At 44.7% G+C, this 16,039-nt stretch overlaps 1 protein-coding gene across 3 annotated transcripts in view; it reads left to right on the top strand.

The window, feature by feature from the left end:
• The window catches only part of LOC140426746 (serine/threonine-protein kinase 32A-like), a 550,050-nt gene that overhangs the window by 202,043 nt on the left and 331,968 nt on the right, over positions 1-16,039 (top strand). For all 3 annotated transcript variants that reach the window (XM_072511884.1, XM_072511881.1, XM_072511882.1), the window contains one exon: positions 8,497-8,648. In XM_072511884.1, the coding sequence (XP_072367985.1) occupies positions 8,530-8,648 (119 nt within the window). In that variant the 5' untranslated portion in view covers positions 8,497-8,529. The remainder of the gene's footprint in view (positions 1-8,496; positions 8,649-16,039) is intronic.

Here is a 16,039-nt window from a genome sequence, read left to right as displayed (position 1 = left end):
GGATTAAACCACCTCTCTTACTGGCGGGACAAGGCGGCACGGGCGGGCTACGGGGTCCTGGGGGGGCGTGGGGTGATCTGACCCCGGGGGGGTGCCCCCACAGTGGCCTGGCCCATGATCAGGGCCCACCGATCCGCGGGCGGGCCTGTGCCATGGAGGCACTCTTTTCCTTCCGCCTTCGCCACGTTCTCCACCATGGCGGAGGCAGAACAAACTCCCTCCACTGCGCATGCGCGGGAATGCCGTGAGCGGCCGCTAATGCTCCCGCGCATGCGCCGCCCGGAGATGTCATTTCCACGCCAGCTGGCGGGGCAACAAAAGCCTTTTCCGCCAGCTGGCAGGGCGGAAATTAGTCCGGCGTGGGCCTAGCCCCTCAAGGTTGGGGCTGGGCCCCCCAAGATGCGGCGGATTCCGCACCTTTGGGGCGGCGCGATGCCCGACTGATTTGCGCCCTTTTTGGCACCGGTCGGCGGACATCGCGCCGATACCGGAGAATTTCGCCCAAGGTCATTGAATATTTATAAGACTGAGGTAGGTACCTGATTGGCAAGGGAGTCAAGGGTTATGGGAGTAGACAGGAAAGTAGAATTGAGACCATAATCAGATCAGCCATGAGCTTATTGAATGGCAAAGCAGGCTTCAGGGACTGAATGGCCTACTCCCGCTCCTAATTCATATTTTCATATGATCACACTTCAACAGGAATACGCCATTTAGTTATTTGAACCTGTTCTGCTATTCAGTGAGATCACAGGGAATTACAGAATTGTTATGGTGCAAAAGGAGGCCTTTAGGCCCATTGTGTCTGCTCTGGCTCTCCAAATGAGCATCACGACTTGCGAACATAGCAACAAGGTGCAGGAGTAAGCGATTCAGCCCCTTTAACCTGCTCTGTCATTTAATAAGATCATGGCTGATCTGATAGTAACCTCAAATCTGCATCCCATCTACACCCGACAACCTATCACCCCTCGTTTACCAAGAATCTATCCGCCACTGCCATAAAAATATTCAAAGACTCTGCTTCCACCACCTTTTCAGGAAGAGAGTTCCAATGATTCACAAACTGCTGAGAGAAATATCGCCTCATCTCCGTTTTAAATGGGTGACCCCTTATTTTTAAACATCAACTCCAAGTTCTAGATTCTCCCACAAGCAGAAACATTCTCTCCACATCCATCCTGTCCAGACCCCTTATGGTCTTGTATGTTTAAATCAAGTCACCTCTTACCCTTCTAAACTCCAGTATATACAGGCTTCGGGTGTCGAACCTTTCCTCATAAAACAACCTGCCCATTCCTGGTGTTAGTCTGGCAAACCTGCTTTAAACTGCTTCCAATGTATTTACATCTTTCCTAAATAAAGTGAACAATACTCCACACAGTGCTCCAAATGTGAACTCTGTGCAACTGAAGGAGCAAAGAAACTGTGCAACTCCAAGAGCCGGTGCAGACTCGATGGGCCGAATGGCCTCCTTCTGCACTGTAAATTCTATGAAATAAGATCCCTACTTTTGTATTCAATTCCCCTCGCACTAAATGATAACATTGTATGAGATTTCCTAGTTACTTGCTGTACCTGCATACTATCCTTTTGTAATTAATGCACTAGGACACCCAGATCCCTCCGCACCTCAGAGCTCCGCAATCTCTCATTATTTAGATAATAAGCTTTTTATTCTTCCTGTCACAATGGACAAATTCACATTTTCCCACATTATGCTTCATTTGCCAGATCTTTCCCCACTCACTTGACCTATCTATATCTTTTTTTTAGCTTCCTTATATCCTTTGTAAAATTGCTTTCCTACCCGTGATGAATGTAGGAATTTCAGATGTATAGTTTTATAGATATTGGGTGCAGTCTGGGTTAAAACCTGGGTTAGAGCTTTTTGACTGTTGCAGTCATTCAAAAAAATAAAGACAACAAAGGTTTTGGGAGCCATCTGCACAATTAAACCATCGTAAAAAGCTCAGGCTAATGCAGTTTTGTTTGGATTAAAGGAGATTCCCTGTGGAGTTAGTTAGATTTCAGCTTGGGTAAGGTGATGCCGTTAATGGGTGGAGCCAAGATATCAGGCATTTTACAGAAAAGAGCAGATTAGTTGTGAGTTAGATGAAGCTGTGACCACAATTCAAGCAGTTTGCTCTCTGCAGTTTAGTTAAAGATATGTCTGCAGACAAAAGAACAGTGTGGTTGGAAAGGTGAACAAACCAACTGAAAGAGCTTCTGAAGAGATACAGCCAGAGTTTCTGCATGGGTCTGACAGTAGTCAGATCTTATCTTTAAAGCAGTGTCAAAAGATCTTTCTTTCTCAAAGCAGATTATCCATACATCTGTGTGAAGCAGGTATTCCTGAATGCTAATGGTATTTTAACAGTGGATTGTGAACTGAGAGTTTTCTTGTTGTTTAAGTGGGAATAAAAATAGCAGTTAAGGGTATTGTATTCACTGTATTGAGCAGCATTGTTTAAGGGGTAACTAAGCTGTTTTCTGGTGTGATGTTAAAGCTAGTTCAATACTGTATTCGTAATAAAGTTTGTTTTAATATACTGAAGACTGAAGCAAAATACCTGTTCAATTCATCTACCATCTCCCTGTTTTCCATTATCAATTCTCCAGTCTCACTTTCTATGGGACCAATACTCACTTTGTAACTCTTTAAAAAAAAAAAAAGTTTAGAAAAATTCTTACTATGTTTTTATGTTTCTTGCTAGCTTTCTCTCATATTCTAATTTTCCATCCTTATTAATCTTTAAGTTTTCCTTTGATGTTCTTTATATCTTCCAGTCTTCTGACCTTTTACCTGTTTTGCACAAGTATATGCTTTATCTATAAGTTTGGTTCTATATTTAACCTTTCGCGTTAATTATGGATGATGTCTCCGTTCCTTGGATGACTTGTTACTTGATAGAATGTATCTATTCTGTGTACTCTGAAATATCCCCGTAAATGTTTGCCACTGCACCTCTAATGACCTATTCTTTAATCTACTTTGCTAATTCACTTTAGCCAGCTCTGCTTTTATGCCCTCAGAATTGTCCTTATTTAGGTTTAAAAACACCACCTGCTCTCTCCCTTGGATTGAATATAAAATTCAATCATATTATGGTTGCTGCAACCTGGGGTCACAGTACCAGGTCTAGTATAGCTTTCTCTCTGGTTGGCTCGAGAACGTGCTGTTCTAAGAAGCTATCCTGAAAGTATTCGATGACCTCGTCTCAGCTACCTTTTGCCCATCTGACTTTTCCAGTCCACATATAAATTGAAATCTCCCATGAGTATTGCCATACCTTTCTGAAAAGCTGCAATTATTTCTTCCTTTATGCTCCACCCTACCATGTGGTTATTGTTTGGGGGCCTGTACACAACTCGCACACATGACTTCTTTCCTTTACCATTTCCCATCTTTACCCAAACCGGTTCAACATCCTAGTTTCCTCAATTAGGCCCCCTGTCTGTATTGTGCTAATACCATCATTAACTAACAGAGCCACCCCTCCACCTTTTCCTTGCTTCCGGTCCTTCCTAAATATTCTGAACTTTTCCATATTCAGGTCTCAACTCATGTCCTCCTACAGCCATATCTCTATAATTGCACAGATAAAGTTTTACGACACCAGGTTAAAGTCCAACAGGTTTGTTTCGAATCACTAGGTTCCGGAGCGCAGCTCTTCATCAGATTAACCTGATGAAGGAGCTGCACTCCAAAAGCTAGTGATTCGAAACAAACCTGTTGGACTTTAACCTGGTGTTGTAAGACTTCTTACTGTGCTCACCCCAGTCCAATGCTGGCATCTCCACATCATGGCTACCGTCTACATTTGCTGTAGAATCATGCTCATATATTTAAACGTGTGTTCTCAGTTCATTTGGATTGTTTTGAATGCTGCGTGCATTCAGATACAGGGCTTTTAGTTTTATCCTTTTATTCTTTTAATAATCTCTAGTCTCACCCGTTGATTTACTGTTAAATTTGTACTCTCTATCCCTTTCTGTGATGGTCTGTTTTTTAAATTTTCTGTAATAATACCTTTCTCTTTTGCCTTGTCTTTGCTCTTAGTGTAATTCTCCTTCTTTTTTCCCCATACCTTGGCACATTGTTTCTATTCAAGTAACCACCTAATGTCCTCTTGAATGCCTCGATTGAACCTGCCTCCACCACACTTTCAGGAAATACATTCCAGACCCAAACCACTCACTGCACAAAAAAGTTTTTCTCAAATCACATTTGGTTCTTTTGCAAATCACTTTAAATCTGTACCCTCTCATTCTCGATCCTTTTACGAGGGAGGACAGTTTCTCCCTATCTACTCTGTCCATCCCCCTCATGATTTTGGACATCTCTACGGAATCCCCTCTTAGCCTTCTTCTCTCCAAGGAGAACAGTCTCAATATCTCCAGTCTATGCTCATAACTGAAATTACTCACCCTGGAACCATTATTGTGAACCTCTTCTACCCTCTCGCCAATGCATTCACATCCTTGCCCACAACCGCACAGAGTACTCTGGCTGAGGTATTTGGCTTATATTCTCTTGTATATGACTTCTGATAGCTTTACAAGTCTAAGTTGAAGTGGACAGCTAAGCCACAGCTCTGTGTGATGTTGGGTGGTTTGAATTGGGTCCTGTGGAAAATAGTTGTAGACCCCATTCAATTGACAATATGACGACTAGTCTGATCTGGGTGAACATGGTCACTTGCTGGGCTGTCCTTGTAATTCCATTTGTGGATGAGGTGTGATGACCTTGCATGGAGTGTGTGGACCTGTTGATATAGGCCATTGTTTCGAACAGGCACCGGTTGGGGAACCAGTGCATGCACCCTTCATACAACCAGCCTTGCTCTTGTGTTCTCTACAGCTACAGTAGAATACTGGTTCCCTGTGTCTCTACAGCTACAGTAGAATACTGGTTCCCTGTGTGGCGGAGATGAGCCACACAAAATGGCTTGAATGCTGTCCTCTTTTCATGGCCGTGGATAACCGCCGCTACACTGAAGTTAATAGCTGTACAATGACTCCTGCCTGTAATATAAGGGTATCTGGCATTGCAAGGGTGGGACTGGGAATCTGTATCACCCAGCATGTGATACAAAGCGACAAATGACCTGAGACAAAAGGCCATTATGGGTAGAACAGAGGCCTGTGTAGAAATAAGGATGTTAGCTCATTGCTTGAGTCATGCCCTATATATCTGTACATAGTTATGTGTTATCAATAAACAATTAATGCTCAACTATACAAGATTCAAAACTTATTTCTGAGACCTGCTGAACATATGATATACAACCCTGTCATATATCCCACCACCTGATCATGGCAGTAAGCCAATTCCATCCACACGCCTTGGATTCATATCCTAATATCCTTGTCAGGCAGAGACCTATCAATCTTCGATTTAAAATTATTATTTGTGTTATTTATGTTTGCCACCAGCAAATAAAGTGTCCATCTGCACTATCAATTATAAAAGTCATAGAATAGAACAGCACAGAAGAGAAAATTTGGTCCATCTAGTCTCTGCTAGCTCTTCTAAAGAGCAATCCTGTTTGTCCCACTCGTGGCGGCATGGCAGCACAATGGTTAGCACTGTTGCTCCACAGCACCAGGGTCCCGGGTTCGATTCCCAGCTTGGGTCACTGCCTGTGCGGAGTCTGCATGTTCTCCCCGTGTCTGTGTGGCTTTCCTCCGGGCGCCCCGGTTTCCTCCCACATGTCCCGAAAGACGTGCAGGTTAGGTGACTTGGACATTCTGAATTCTCCCTCAGTGTACCTGAACAGGCGCCGGAATGTGGCGACTAGGGGATTTTCGTAGTAACTTCATTGCAGTGTTAATGTAAGCCTACTTGTGGCAATAATAAAGATTATTATTGTTATTATTCCTTTCAAAACCGAAAAAAACTCAATCAAATCATCACTCAACCATCTATATTCCAGGGAAAATGAACCTTGTTTATGTGCTCTCTCTTTATCACCTAATCCTTGGAGTCTTAGTAACATTCTGCTGAACCTGCATTGCTCTCATTCAAAGGTCAAGGATTCCTTGCAGTTTCTTAACAGCTTCATCAACCTGTCCTGCTACCTTTGGAAGATATGTGTATATACTCTCCCAGACCCCTCTGGTTTGATCCTGTGTGTGCTTTCAAATGTACCATTTTGTTTATATCGCCACTTCCCATTCATCCTGCCAAAATCTATCACTTCACATTCCTCTGTGCTAATTTTCATCTACCATGTGTCTACCCATTTCACAAATGTGTCTAAGTCCTCCTGAAGTATGTTATTATCCTTCTCTGCATTTTCAGTTCACTGGCACCACCTCTAAACCCAAGGATGATTGGAAGGTTGTGGCCACTTCCCTCAGAAACCTAGGATGCATCCCATCTGGATCAGGTGGTGAACTGATGGTCGCAGTGCGTGCAATATGTGATCTGGCCTGTTTTTACTCAAAATGACGGGCGGGGTGGGATTTCCTAAGATCCCAATTTCCATGTTTCATGGAATCACATAGATTACATCACTTAAAAAGACCATTCCATCCAACCAGTATTTATCCATTACTTGGACCCCTTCGCACCCCTGCCCATCCTGTTAGGTGGCACGTTAGCACAATGGTTAGCACTGTTGCTTCACAGTGCCAGGATCCCGGATTTGATTCCTGGCTTGGGTCACCATCTGTGCGGAGTCTGCATGATCTTCCCATGTCTGCATGGGTTTCCTCCGGGTGTCCCGGTTTCCTTCCACAAGTCCCAAAAGACGTGCTTGTTAGGTGAATTGGACATTCTGAATTCTCCCTCAGTGTACCCGAAAAGGCGCTGGAATGTGGCGACTGGGGGCTTTTCACAGTAACTTCATTGCAGTGTTAATGTAAGCCTACTTGTGACATTAATAAAGATTATTATTATTATTATTGTTATTATTATCTAACCCAATCATCACATTCTTATTTTCCTTTCCCTCACGCTCATCTAGTATACAAATTCCTTTCCGAATGTTCCAAAAATTAGGTCTCCCCACTGTTTTTCTTCTCTGGAGTAAAGATCTCTAGCCTGCTTAATGTTTCCTGATGAGTATAATTTCTTCTGTTAAGTGGGCCCTACAAACAAACAGATGGCGACTCCCTGTGGTGGGCCCTTTTCAAAATGTCAACAGATTCTTCGCCAGTGTTAATAAGGCTACCAACCCCAGGTTGATCCTGCCCTGTGAATTCCAAGAGAGAGAAGTTGAAATGAACACCTATGATTCACTAAAATAAAATCTTTGAGTGCCATTTTTACTTTTGGCGAAGAAAGGCACAAATTTGTGGGCAAATTTTAATCAACATGGAAATTCTTGATGCAAATGCTAAAAGAGGCAAAATTACCGTTAACATCTCCCTTGGACGGCCCTGGACAGAAAACCCTGGCCAAACTATTTGTGAATGGGACAGGTGGATGTTGTATCCCAGTTCCGGGCCTGATTTAGCTCACTTGGCTAGATAGCTGGTTTTAGATGCAGAGCAACGCCAGAAGCGTGGGTTGAATCCCCGTACCAGCTGAGATTATTCATGAAGATATTCTCAGCATTGCCCCTCACCTGAAGTGTGGTGATCTTCGGGTTCAATCACCACCAGTCAGCTCTCTGCCTCAAAGGGGAAAACAGGCTATGGTCATCTGGGACTATGACTTTACCTATCCCAGTTCCATTGTGTAAAATGCATTTGGCGTGTGACTTAGTGTCAGGTCCAGTAGTTCCCAGTGGAAGGAGTAGATTTACTTTTGGGGAATAATTTAGTGGGAGTGAAGGTTGTAGCTTCACCCCTGGTTACAGAGAATCTGAAGGAACTACTGCTGTTCGCCCATGAGATGGCAACAGTAGGGCATGCAGGAGTTAGGAAAACTCACTTGGCAGTAGACGACTCAGAGAAAGAGATATTGACAGCTGTTGATCACATGTTACAGGACAGTGGTAGTGAACCAGATCCTGAGCTTTTTCAGACAGAAGGTGACCATAAGGGTGAAGAGTCAGACAAGAGTGAAGACCAAGAGAAAATGTAAAGCTGAAAGGATTGAAAAAAGACGATTGGTTAAAAGTGAACCCAATACCTCTCTCAGCATAGACAATCATACTTGTAGTTTTGGTGTAGGTGACCCTCAAAATTTAATTGAATGTTCATTGGACAATCAGGAAAGACTGATGGTCTTACAAGAAGGTCAAGAAAAGACAGGTACTGAAGGAGCCTAGACAGAGCTGTAGAGAAGAACCGGGGGCACTCTGTTGACTACCCATGGTGTGGACCTCCGAAACCACAGACTAAAACCACAGAGACTGGCTCAGCTAGAGACTGAGGAACAATGTATGATGGACATGTTGCAGAAACAAGCAAAACTAAGTGTTTTATACAATGTAAAATGGGCAGAAACCACCAACTTTGCTGGTCTACTTTTAGTGCATTCACTGAATCACCTCTCAGTATGTATGTTTTCTGTAATTGTATTTTGTTTGTCATTCCCAGGTCTGCATTGTACAGAAGAAAGACTCAAAGAAAATGTATGCCATGAAATACATGAACAAGCAACAGTGTGTAGAGCGTAATGAAGTGCGGAATGTATTTAAAGAGTTGCAGGTTATGCAGGGTCTGGAGCACCCATTTCTTGTCAATTTGTGGTAAGTAACTGCTCATGTTGGGGTGTATTTGATTGCTGCTGAATTTCATATCAGTGATGGGATACTGAGAATCGCCTCCGGTGAATTGGGTTACTCACTGATGATTTGGTACAGTCTACAATTCCATTATTTATGTATTTCTATTGTATGAATCCTAGAGACGATGGTGCAATGGTATCATTGCTGGACTAGTAATCCAGAGACCCAGGGTAATGCTCTGAGGACCCGGTTTCAAATCCCACCACGGCAGATGATGAAATTTGAGTTCAATAAAAATCTGAAATTAGAGGTCTAATAATGACCATGAAACCATTGTCAATTGTTGTAAAAACCCCATCTGGTTTACTAATGTCCTTCAGAGAAGGAAATGTGCCGTCCTTACCCAGTCTGTCCTGTTTGATTCCAGTGCCACAGCAATGTGGTTGACGCTCAAATGCCCTCGGCGATGGGCAATAAATGCAGGCCCAGCCAGCGAAGCCCTGCATGAACAAAAAAAAAGCATAGTATTTTATATATCCTGTGAATCTGCCTCTTCTGTATGAGTTATTTGCCTATCTCTAGTCTAGACTTCCGATTTGCCCATCTCTAGGCAACGTATCATATTTGCCTATCTTTACTTTTTGGGTGATACTCACTGATCATATTTTTACCATTTTTCTATCTAGCTATATCTGTATAGCCTGCCTGAGCTCCAAATTTTTCCCATGTGCTATGAGCATTCCAGATACTGGTGGATAAACGCTAAGGCAGTACCAACATTATAAACAGCACAAAAAAACAACTAAAGATGAAGAACCTCAAAGAAAATTGAACAATTGATTTTACACTTTGGTGTGTGCATATATTGAGAGAAATACATGGAAAGTAATGAGATACCAGGTTTAATTTTACAGGAATAAAAGCAAAATACTGCAGATGCCAGAAACCTGAAATAAAAACAGAAAATGCTGGATGAACTCGGCAGGTTGGGCAGTATCTGCTAAAGTTTCCACTCCATTTGACTTTTCTACAGAGATTCGGATGGGCCCTTTCTTAGGCTTTGCTGTAATTTGAAATATGTGACTCTCCTTGAAAAGCATTAAATCATTGATGTGTTTGTGCGCGAGTACAGAGAAACACAAATTAACTGGCCATTTGTATAGATAGTGAACAAAAAGCAATACATTCTGCCCTCGGTAATCTTCATGATTTAAAAAAAGCCTTTGTTTAAAAAAATATATTCTAAAGTGAATAAATTTTACCTGGTCAAGGACAGATTCATATCAAGGTATGCAATGTTAACTTAATGACTGTTGTCTAAGGGTTTGCTGTAAGTTAATCTGGGAGGGGGATCATATGGCAAACATGGTGCCTGTGAAGTACTTTAAGTGTGGCTATTGTTCTAATTGATGGTAACCGAGAAGCCAGTTGTACGTAAAACCAGAGTTGCAAATGCATGAAAGAATAATCTGGAATCTCCAAGATTTGACGATTAACCTCCACAGCACTGAGAGAAATTCCAGGAACAAAAAACTCTTGACATAAAAAATTATGGTCTGAAGTTTTCCCTCTGGGTGTGCCCAAGGTCAATGGGACTGGAATTGGAGGCGAAACCCACTCCTGCCCAAGATTGCGTTTTCAATACAATATTACACTGGGTGGCCAATTAAGGCCTGCCCAACGTGAGAAGCATTTTTAATTGGTTCTCTCTGTGGGCGGGGGCGGGACACATCGGGTGCTGGGATCCAATCGGGATATGGTGTGGGTTTAAAGAGTGCAGGGGCAGCTCTATGAATTCGGCCAGGAGATGTCTGCGAGGCTGAATTAGCTTCAACAATTGAGTTTTGCAACTGGACATTTCATTGAATCTATAGAGTCCCTACAATGCAGAAGGAGGCTATTCGGCCCATCGTGCTTGCACCAACCCTCTGAAGGACCAGCCTGCCTGGGCCTTGACCGATCCGCATAAATCCCGGGCAAAATGCCGCACAAATCCCCCACTGAGTGAACCAGAGGTGTGGAAGTTGAGGGCCACTGTGACCTTCAATGCCACCGGCATGGTTGACCCCCTACCCTCCCCGCTGCCACTACCATACAGTTGGAGGCAATTTTAGTACCTATCATTTCACAAAAAAAATGTCGCTGAGAAGGCGTAGTGGATTTAATTTTGGGGTATAACATTGTGAAGTTACATTAAAATTGTAAAGGACACAGGTCAGTCCAGAATTGGAATACTGTGCACAATTCTAGCCTCCATGTTAAGAAAGAACACCCGAGGCACTGGGGAATGTTTAAATAAGATTTGCAAGGATGGTACCAGAACTGAGATAACGGCTATCGGGAAAGGCTGAATGGATTGGGATTTTCATTTTTTAAAAAGAATTAGGGGAAATTTAATGCCCAGCTTAGGATCAGATAAGGCTTGGGATAGAGAGTCTCTTGCCTTCGTGACTCTTTCCCACCACAAACACCCATCACCTCTCTGACAGGCCTTGGAAAGCCCATCCCACTCATCTTCATCTTTGGGCCTTCCTGCAGTACCAGAAGCGGCCACTACTGCAGTTGGCGCTGCCAGTAAGTGAAGGGCTGTTAATCTCTGATTGGCCATTGCACAATATAGACTCGAGTACAATGAGAGAACAATCAAACAAACACTAATCACTATATATATTTACAACTACCCCCCCCCCTCCCCCCCCCCCCCCCGCCCCCTTGCTCTACTGGTTGCTAGCTACGAACAGGTCTTGGAACAAGTTGGAAGATGTGGAAGCCCTCCTCTGACCCACTGATGGCGAATTTTATCTTCTCCAGTTGGGGAACGTCCGACAGGTCGGCCAGCCAACCAGCGACTTTGGGTGGTGTCGCCGATTGCCAGCCGAGCAGGGTTCTTTGGCAGGAGCGATGAGGGAGGCAAAGGTTAGGGCATTGGCCCCCTCCCATAAAGAGTTCTGGCTGGTCTGATCCCCCGAAGACTGCCACTTTTGGGCTTGGCTCCACCCAACCACCTTGGACATTGCTTCGAAAAAGGTTATCTAGAACTCCATCAGTCTAGGGAAACCCCAGACCAAGTGTTTGTGGTTGGCAGGACCTCCCTGGCACCTTTAGCTGCATCAGGCTTAGTCCTGCACATGTGGAGGTGGAATTCGTCCTATGCAGTGCCTCGATCCAGAGATGGGGGCTTTCAGTTCGGCCAAAGTGCAGTCTCATCTGGTACCACGTTCGGAGTGTGGCCACTACTACTGGGCTCCTTGACTACTTGGTTGGAGGGATGGGATTGCTGTCATGATTAGTGCTCAGAGGGATGTCCCTATGCAGGAACTCTCCTCCAGCCTCACCCATTCCGCCTCTGACTCTTTCACCCGTCCCCTCACACTTTCTGCTGTGGCCACCCAGTGGTAGAAATGTAGGTTTGGGAGGTCGAGGCCTCCCATGCTTCTTCTCCTTTGTAGAATCCTTTTTTGGATCCTTGGGTGCTTACCCTCCTCACACAAACACCATGATTAGTTTGTCCACCATATTAAAGAAGGCCTTGGGGATGTAGATTGGGAGGGATCTGAACAAATAGAGGAACCTGGGCAGTAGATTCAATTTGGTTGTCTGCACTCTCCCTGACAGCAAGAGTGGCCATGTGCCCCACCTCTGCAAGTCCTTTTTAATTTTCTCCACCAGACTCACCAGGTCCCACTTGTGGATCCGTGTCCGGTCATAGGCTATTTGTATCCCCAGGTAGCAGAATTTCTTTTGGGCTCGTCTGAACGGTAATCTCACCAGCTCTGTCCCTCTCCCTTGCGAATTTACCGGGAAGATCTTGCTTTTGCTCAGATTGAGTTTGTAGCCCGAGATAGCTCCAAACTCTTTCAGGAGCTTCATGATTTCTTCAATGCTGACTTGGGGGTCCAAGATGGAGACAAGCAGGTCATCCACATAGAGTGAGATCCTTTGCTCTCTGCTCCTCCCCCCCCCCCCCCCAAACCTGGATACCCCTCCAGCCTTTCGCCAACCTGAGGGTGATCGTCAGTGGCTCGATTGCCAGGGCGAATAGCAGCGGGGACAGTGGGCATCCCTGCCTCGTGCCTCTGTGCAGCTGGATGTATTTCGAGTTGGTAATGTTTTTCTGTACGTTCACCATGTTAGCGCTGTACAGTGGTTTCACCCAAGAGGTGAACCTTGGCCCAAGCCCAAACCGCTCCAGTACCTCTATGAGGTACTTCCACGAAACTCTATTGAAGGCCTTTTCTACGTTCAGGGAAATGATCACTTCTGGTGTTTTCCCTGGATGGGGTCATTATCATGTTCAGCAGGTGCCTGATATTCAATGTTAGCTGCCTGCACTTGGCAAAGCCTGTCTGGTCCTCCACGACCACCAGTTCTCCAGCCGCTTAGCCAGGGTTTTTACCTGGATTTTTTGCATCTACATTGAGCAGCAAGATGGGTCTGTAGGACCCACACTCAGTTGGGTCTTTATCTTTTTTGGATATCAGCGATATGGAGGCTTGTGCCAGTGTTGGTGGCAGGGAACCCCTTACCAGTGAGTCTGCGAACATCTCCCACAGGTATGGGGCTGGTGCTGGCAAAAATATTTTGTAGAACCAACCAAAAAAAAAATCACTGTAAGGATCCCAGCCGAATAAAGATCAAGAGGGAGACTCGAGGGCAGGTAGAAGTAGAAAGAAGTTGGACTGTGACGTCACAGCCAGCAGGTAAGTGATTGGCTGGTGACTGGTAAGTAGTTTTTCTTTTCCCTGAGGTGTGTTGATAAGGTATGGTTTTTCTATTTCTATTTTTTTTTTATCGTGTGATTGGTAACAATTTTTCTTTTTTTTTCCTTTTTCATTTATCTATTATTTGATATTCTAGTTGTACTAAGTTAAGCTTAAGGTTAAAAATGGCAGGAGATCTCAGACCCGTGTTATGCTCCTCTTGCTGAATGTGGGAGCTCAGGGACGTGGCTGATGTCCCTGGCTCCTTCACGTACGGGAAGTGTGTCCAGCTGCAACTCTTGTTAGACCGCATGACGGCTCTGGAGCTGCGGATGGACTCACTTTGGAGCATCCGCGATGCTGAGGAGGTTGTGGATAGCACGTTTAGCGAATTGGTCACACCACAGATTAGGATTGCTGAGGGAGAAAGGGAATGGGTGACCAAAAGGCAGAGAGAAAGCAGGAAGGCAGTGCAGGTGTCCCCTGCGGCCATCTCCCTCCAAAACAGGTATACCGTTTTGGATATTGTTGGGGGAGATGGCTCACCAGGGGAAAGCAGCAGTAGCCAGGTTCATGGCACCATGGTTGGCTCTGCTGTACAGAAGAGCGGAAAAAAGAGTGGAAGGGCTATAGTCATAGGGGATTCAATTGTAAGGGGAGTATATAGGCGGTTGTGCGGTCGAAAGTGAGACTCCCGAATGGTATATCACCTCCCAGGTGCATGGGTCAGGGATGTCTCAGATCGGCTGCAAAACATTCTGAAGGGGGAGGGTGAACAGCCAGTTGTCGTGGTGCATACAGGCACCAATGATATAGGTAAAAAATGGGGTGAAGTCCTACAAGCAGAATTTAGGGAGTTAGGAGCCAAGTTTAAAAAGTCGGACCTCAGAGCGAGTAATCTCAGGATTGCTCCCAGTGCCACGTGGTAGTGAGAGTAGAAATGAAAGAATAGGCAGGATGAATGCGTGGCTTGAGAGATGGTGCAGGAGGGAGGGCTTCAGATTTTTGGGACATTGGGACTGGTTCTGGGGGAGGTGGGACTACTACAAATTGGATTGTCTACACCTGGGCCGGACTGGAACCAATGCACTTGGGGGTGCCTTTGCTAACGCTGTTGGGGAGGGTTTAAACTAATGTGGCAGGGGGATGGGAACCAAATGAGGAGGTTAGTGGACAGTAAGGAGGTAGTAACTAAAGCCTGTAAGGAACTAGATCATAAAGTAGGCAGGGAGCAGATGATGAACGCAAAGGGACTGGTGGTCTGAGGTGCATTTGTTTTAATGCAGGAAGTGTAGTAGGTAAGGCAGATTAACATAGGGCTTGGATTAGTACCTGGGAGTATGATGCTATTGCTATTACTGAGACTTGGTTGAGGGAAGGGCATGATTGGCAACTAAATATCCCAGGATATTGATGCTTCAGGCAGGATAGAGAGGGAGGTAAAAGGGGTGGAGGAGTTGCATTACTGGTCAGAGAGGATATCACAGCTGTGCTGAAGGAGGGCACTATGGACGACTCGAGCAGTGAGGCAATATGGGCAGAGCTCAGAAATAGAAAGGGTGCGGTAACAATGTTGGGGCTGTACTACAGACCTCCAATTTGCGTGAGGTCGAGGTGCAAATATGTAAACAGATTATGGAAAGATATAGGAGCAATAGGGTGGTGGTGATAGGAGATTTTAATTTTCCCAACATTCACTGGGATACACTTAGTGTCAGAGGTCTAGATGGAGCAGAATTTGTAAGGAGCATCCAGGAAGGTTTTCTAGAGCAGTATGTAAATAGTCCAATTCGGAAAGGGACCATACTGGACCTGGTGTTGGAGAATGAGCCCGGCCAGGTGTTGAAGTTTCAGTCGGGGATTACTTTGGGAATAGTGATCACAATTCCGTAAGTTTTAGAATACTCATGGACAAAGACGAGAATGGTCCAAAAGGAGGAGTGCTAAATTGGGGGAATGCCAACTATACCAAAATTCGTCAGGAGCTGGGGAATGTGGATTGGGAGCAGCTGTTTGAAGGTAAATCCACATTTGATATGTGGGAAGCTTTTAAACAGAGGTTGATTAGAGTGCAGGACAGATGTGTACCTGTGAAAATGAGGGATAGAAATGGTAAGATTCGGGAACCATGGATGACAGGTGAAATTGTGAGACTAGCTTAGAGGAAAAAGGAAGCATACATAAGGTCTAGGCGACTGAAGACAGACAAAGCTTTGGAAGAATATCGGGAATGTAGGACCAATCTGAAACGAGGAATCAAGAGGTCTAGATGGAGCAGGAAAAGGGGTCATGAAATATCTTTGGCAAACAGGGTTAAGGAAAATCTGGAGAATTGCTAATGTTGTCCCCTTGTTTAAGAAGGGTAGCAGGGATAATCCAGGTAATTATAGACCGGTGAGCCTGACGTCAGTGGTAGGGAAGCTGCTGGAGAAGATACTGAGGGATAGGATCTATTCCCATTTGGAAGAACATGGGCTTATCAGTGATGGGCAACATGGTTTTGTGCAGGGAAGGTCATGTCTTACCAACTTAATAGAATTCTTTGAGGAAGTGACAAAGTTGATTGATGAGGGAAGGGCTGTAGATGTCATATACATGGACTTCAGTAAGGCGTTTGATAAGGTTCCCCATGGTAGGCTGATGGAGAAAGTGAAGTCTCATGGGGTCCAGGGTGTACTAGCTAGATGGATAAAGAACTGGCTGGGCAACAGG

The sequence above is a fragment of the Scyliorhinus torazame genome, chromosome 7, assembly GCF_047496885.1.
Source record: "Scyliorhinus torazame isolate Kashiwa2021f chromosome 7, sScyTor2.1, whole genome shotgun sequence".
NCBI classification, from domain to species: Eukaryota; Metazoa; Chordata; class Chondrichthyes; order Carcharhiniformes; family Scyliorhinidae; genus Scyliorhinus; species Scyliorhinus torazame.
Note: the sequence above shows the minus strand (reverse complement) of the source record. Positions and strands in the feature narration are given on the sequence as shown.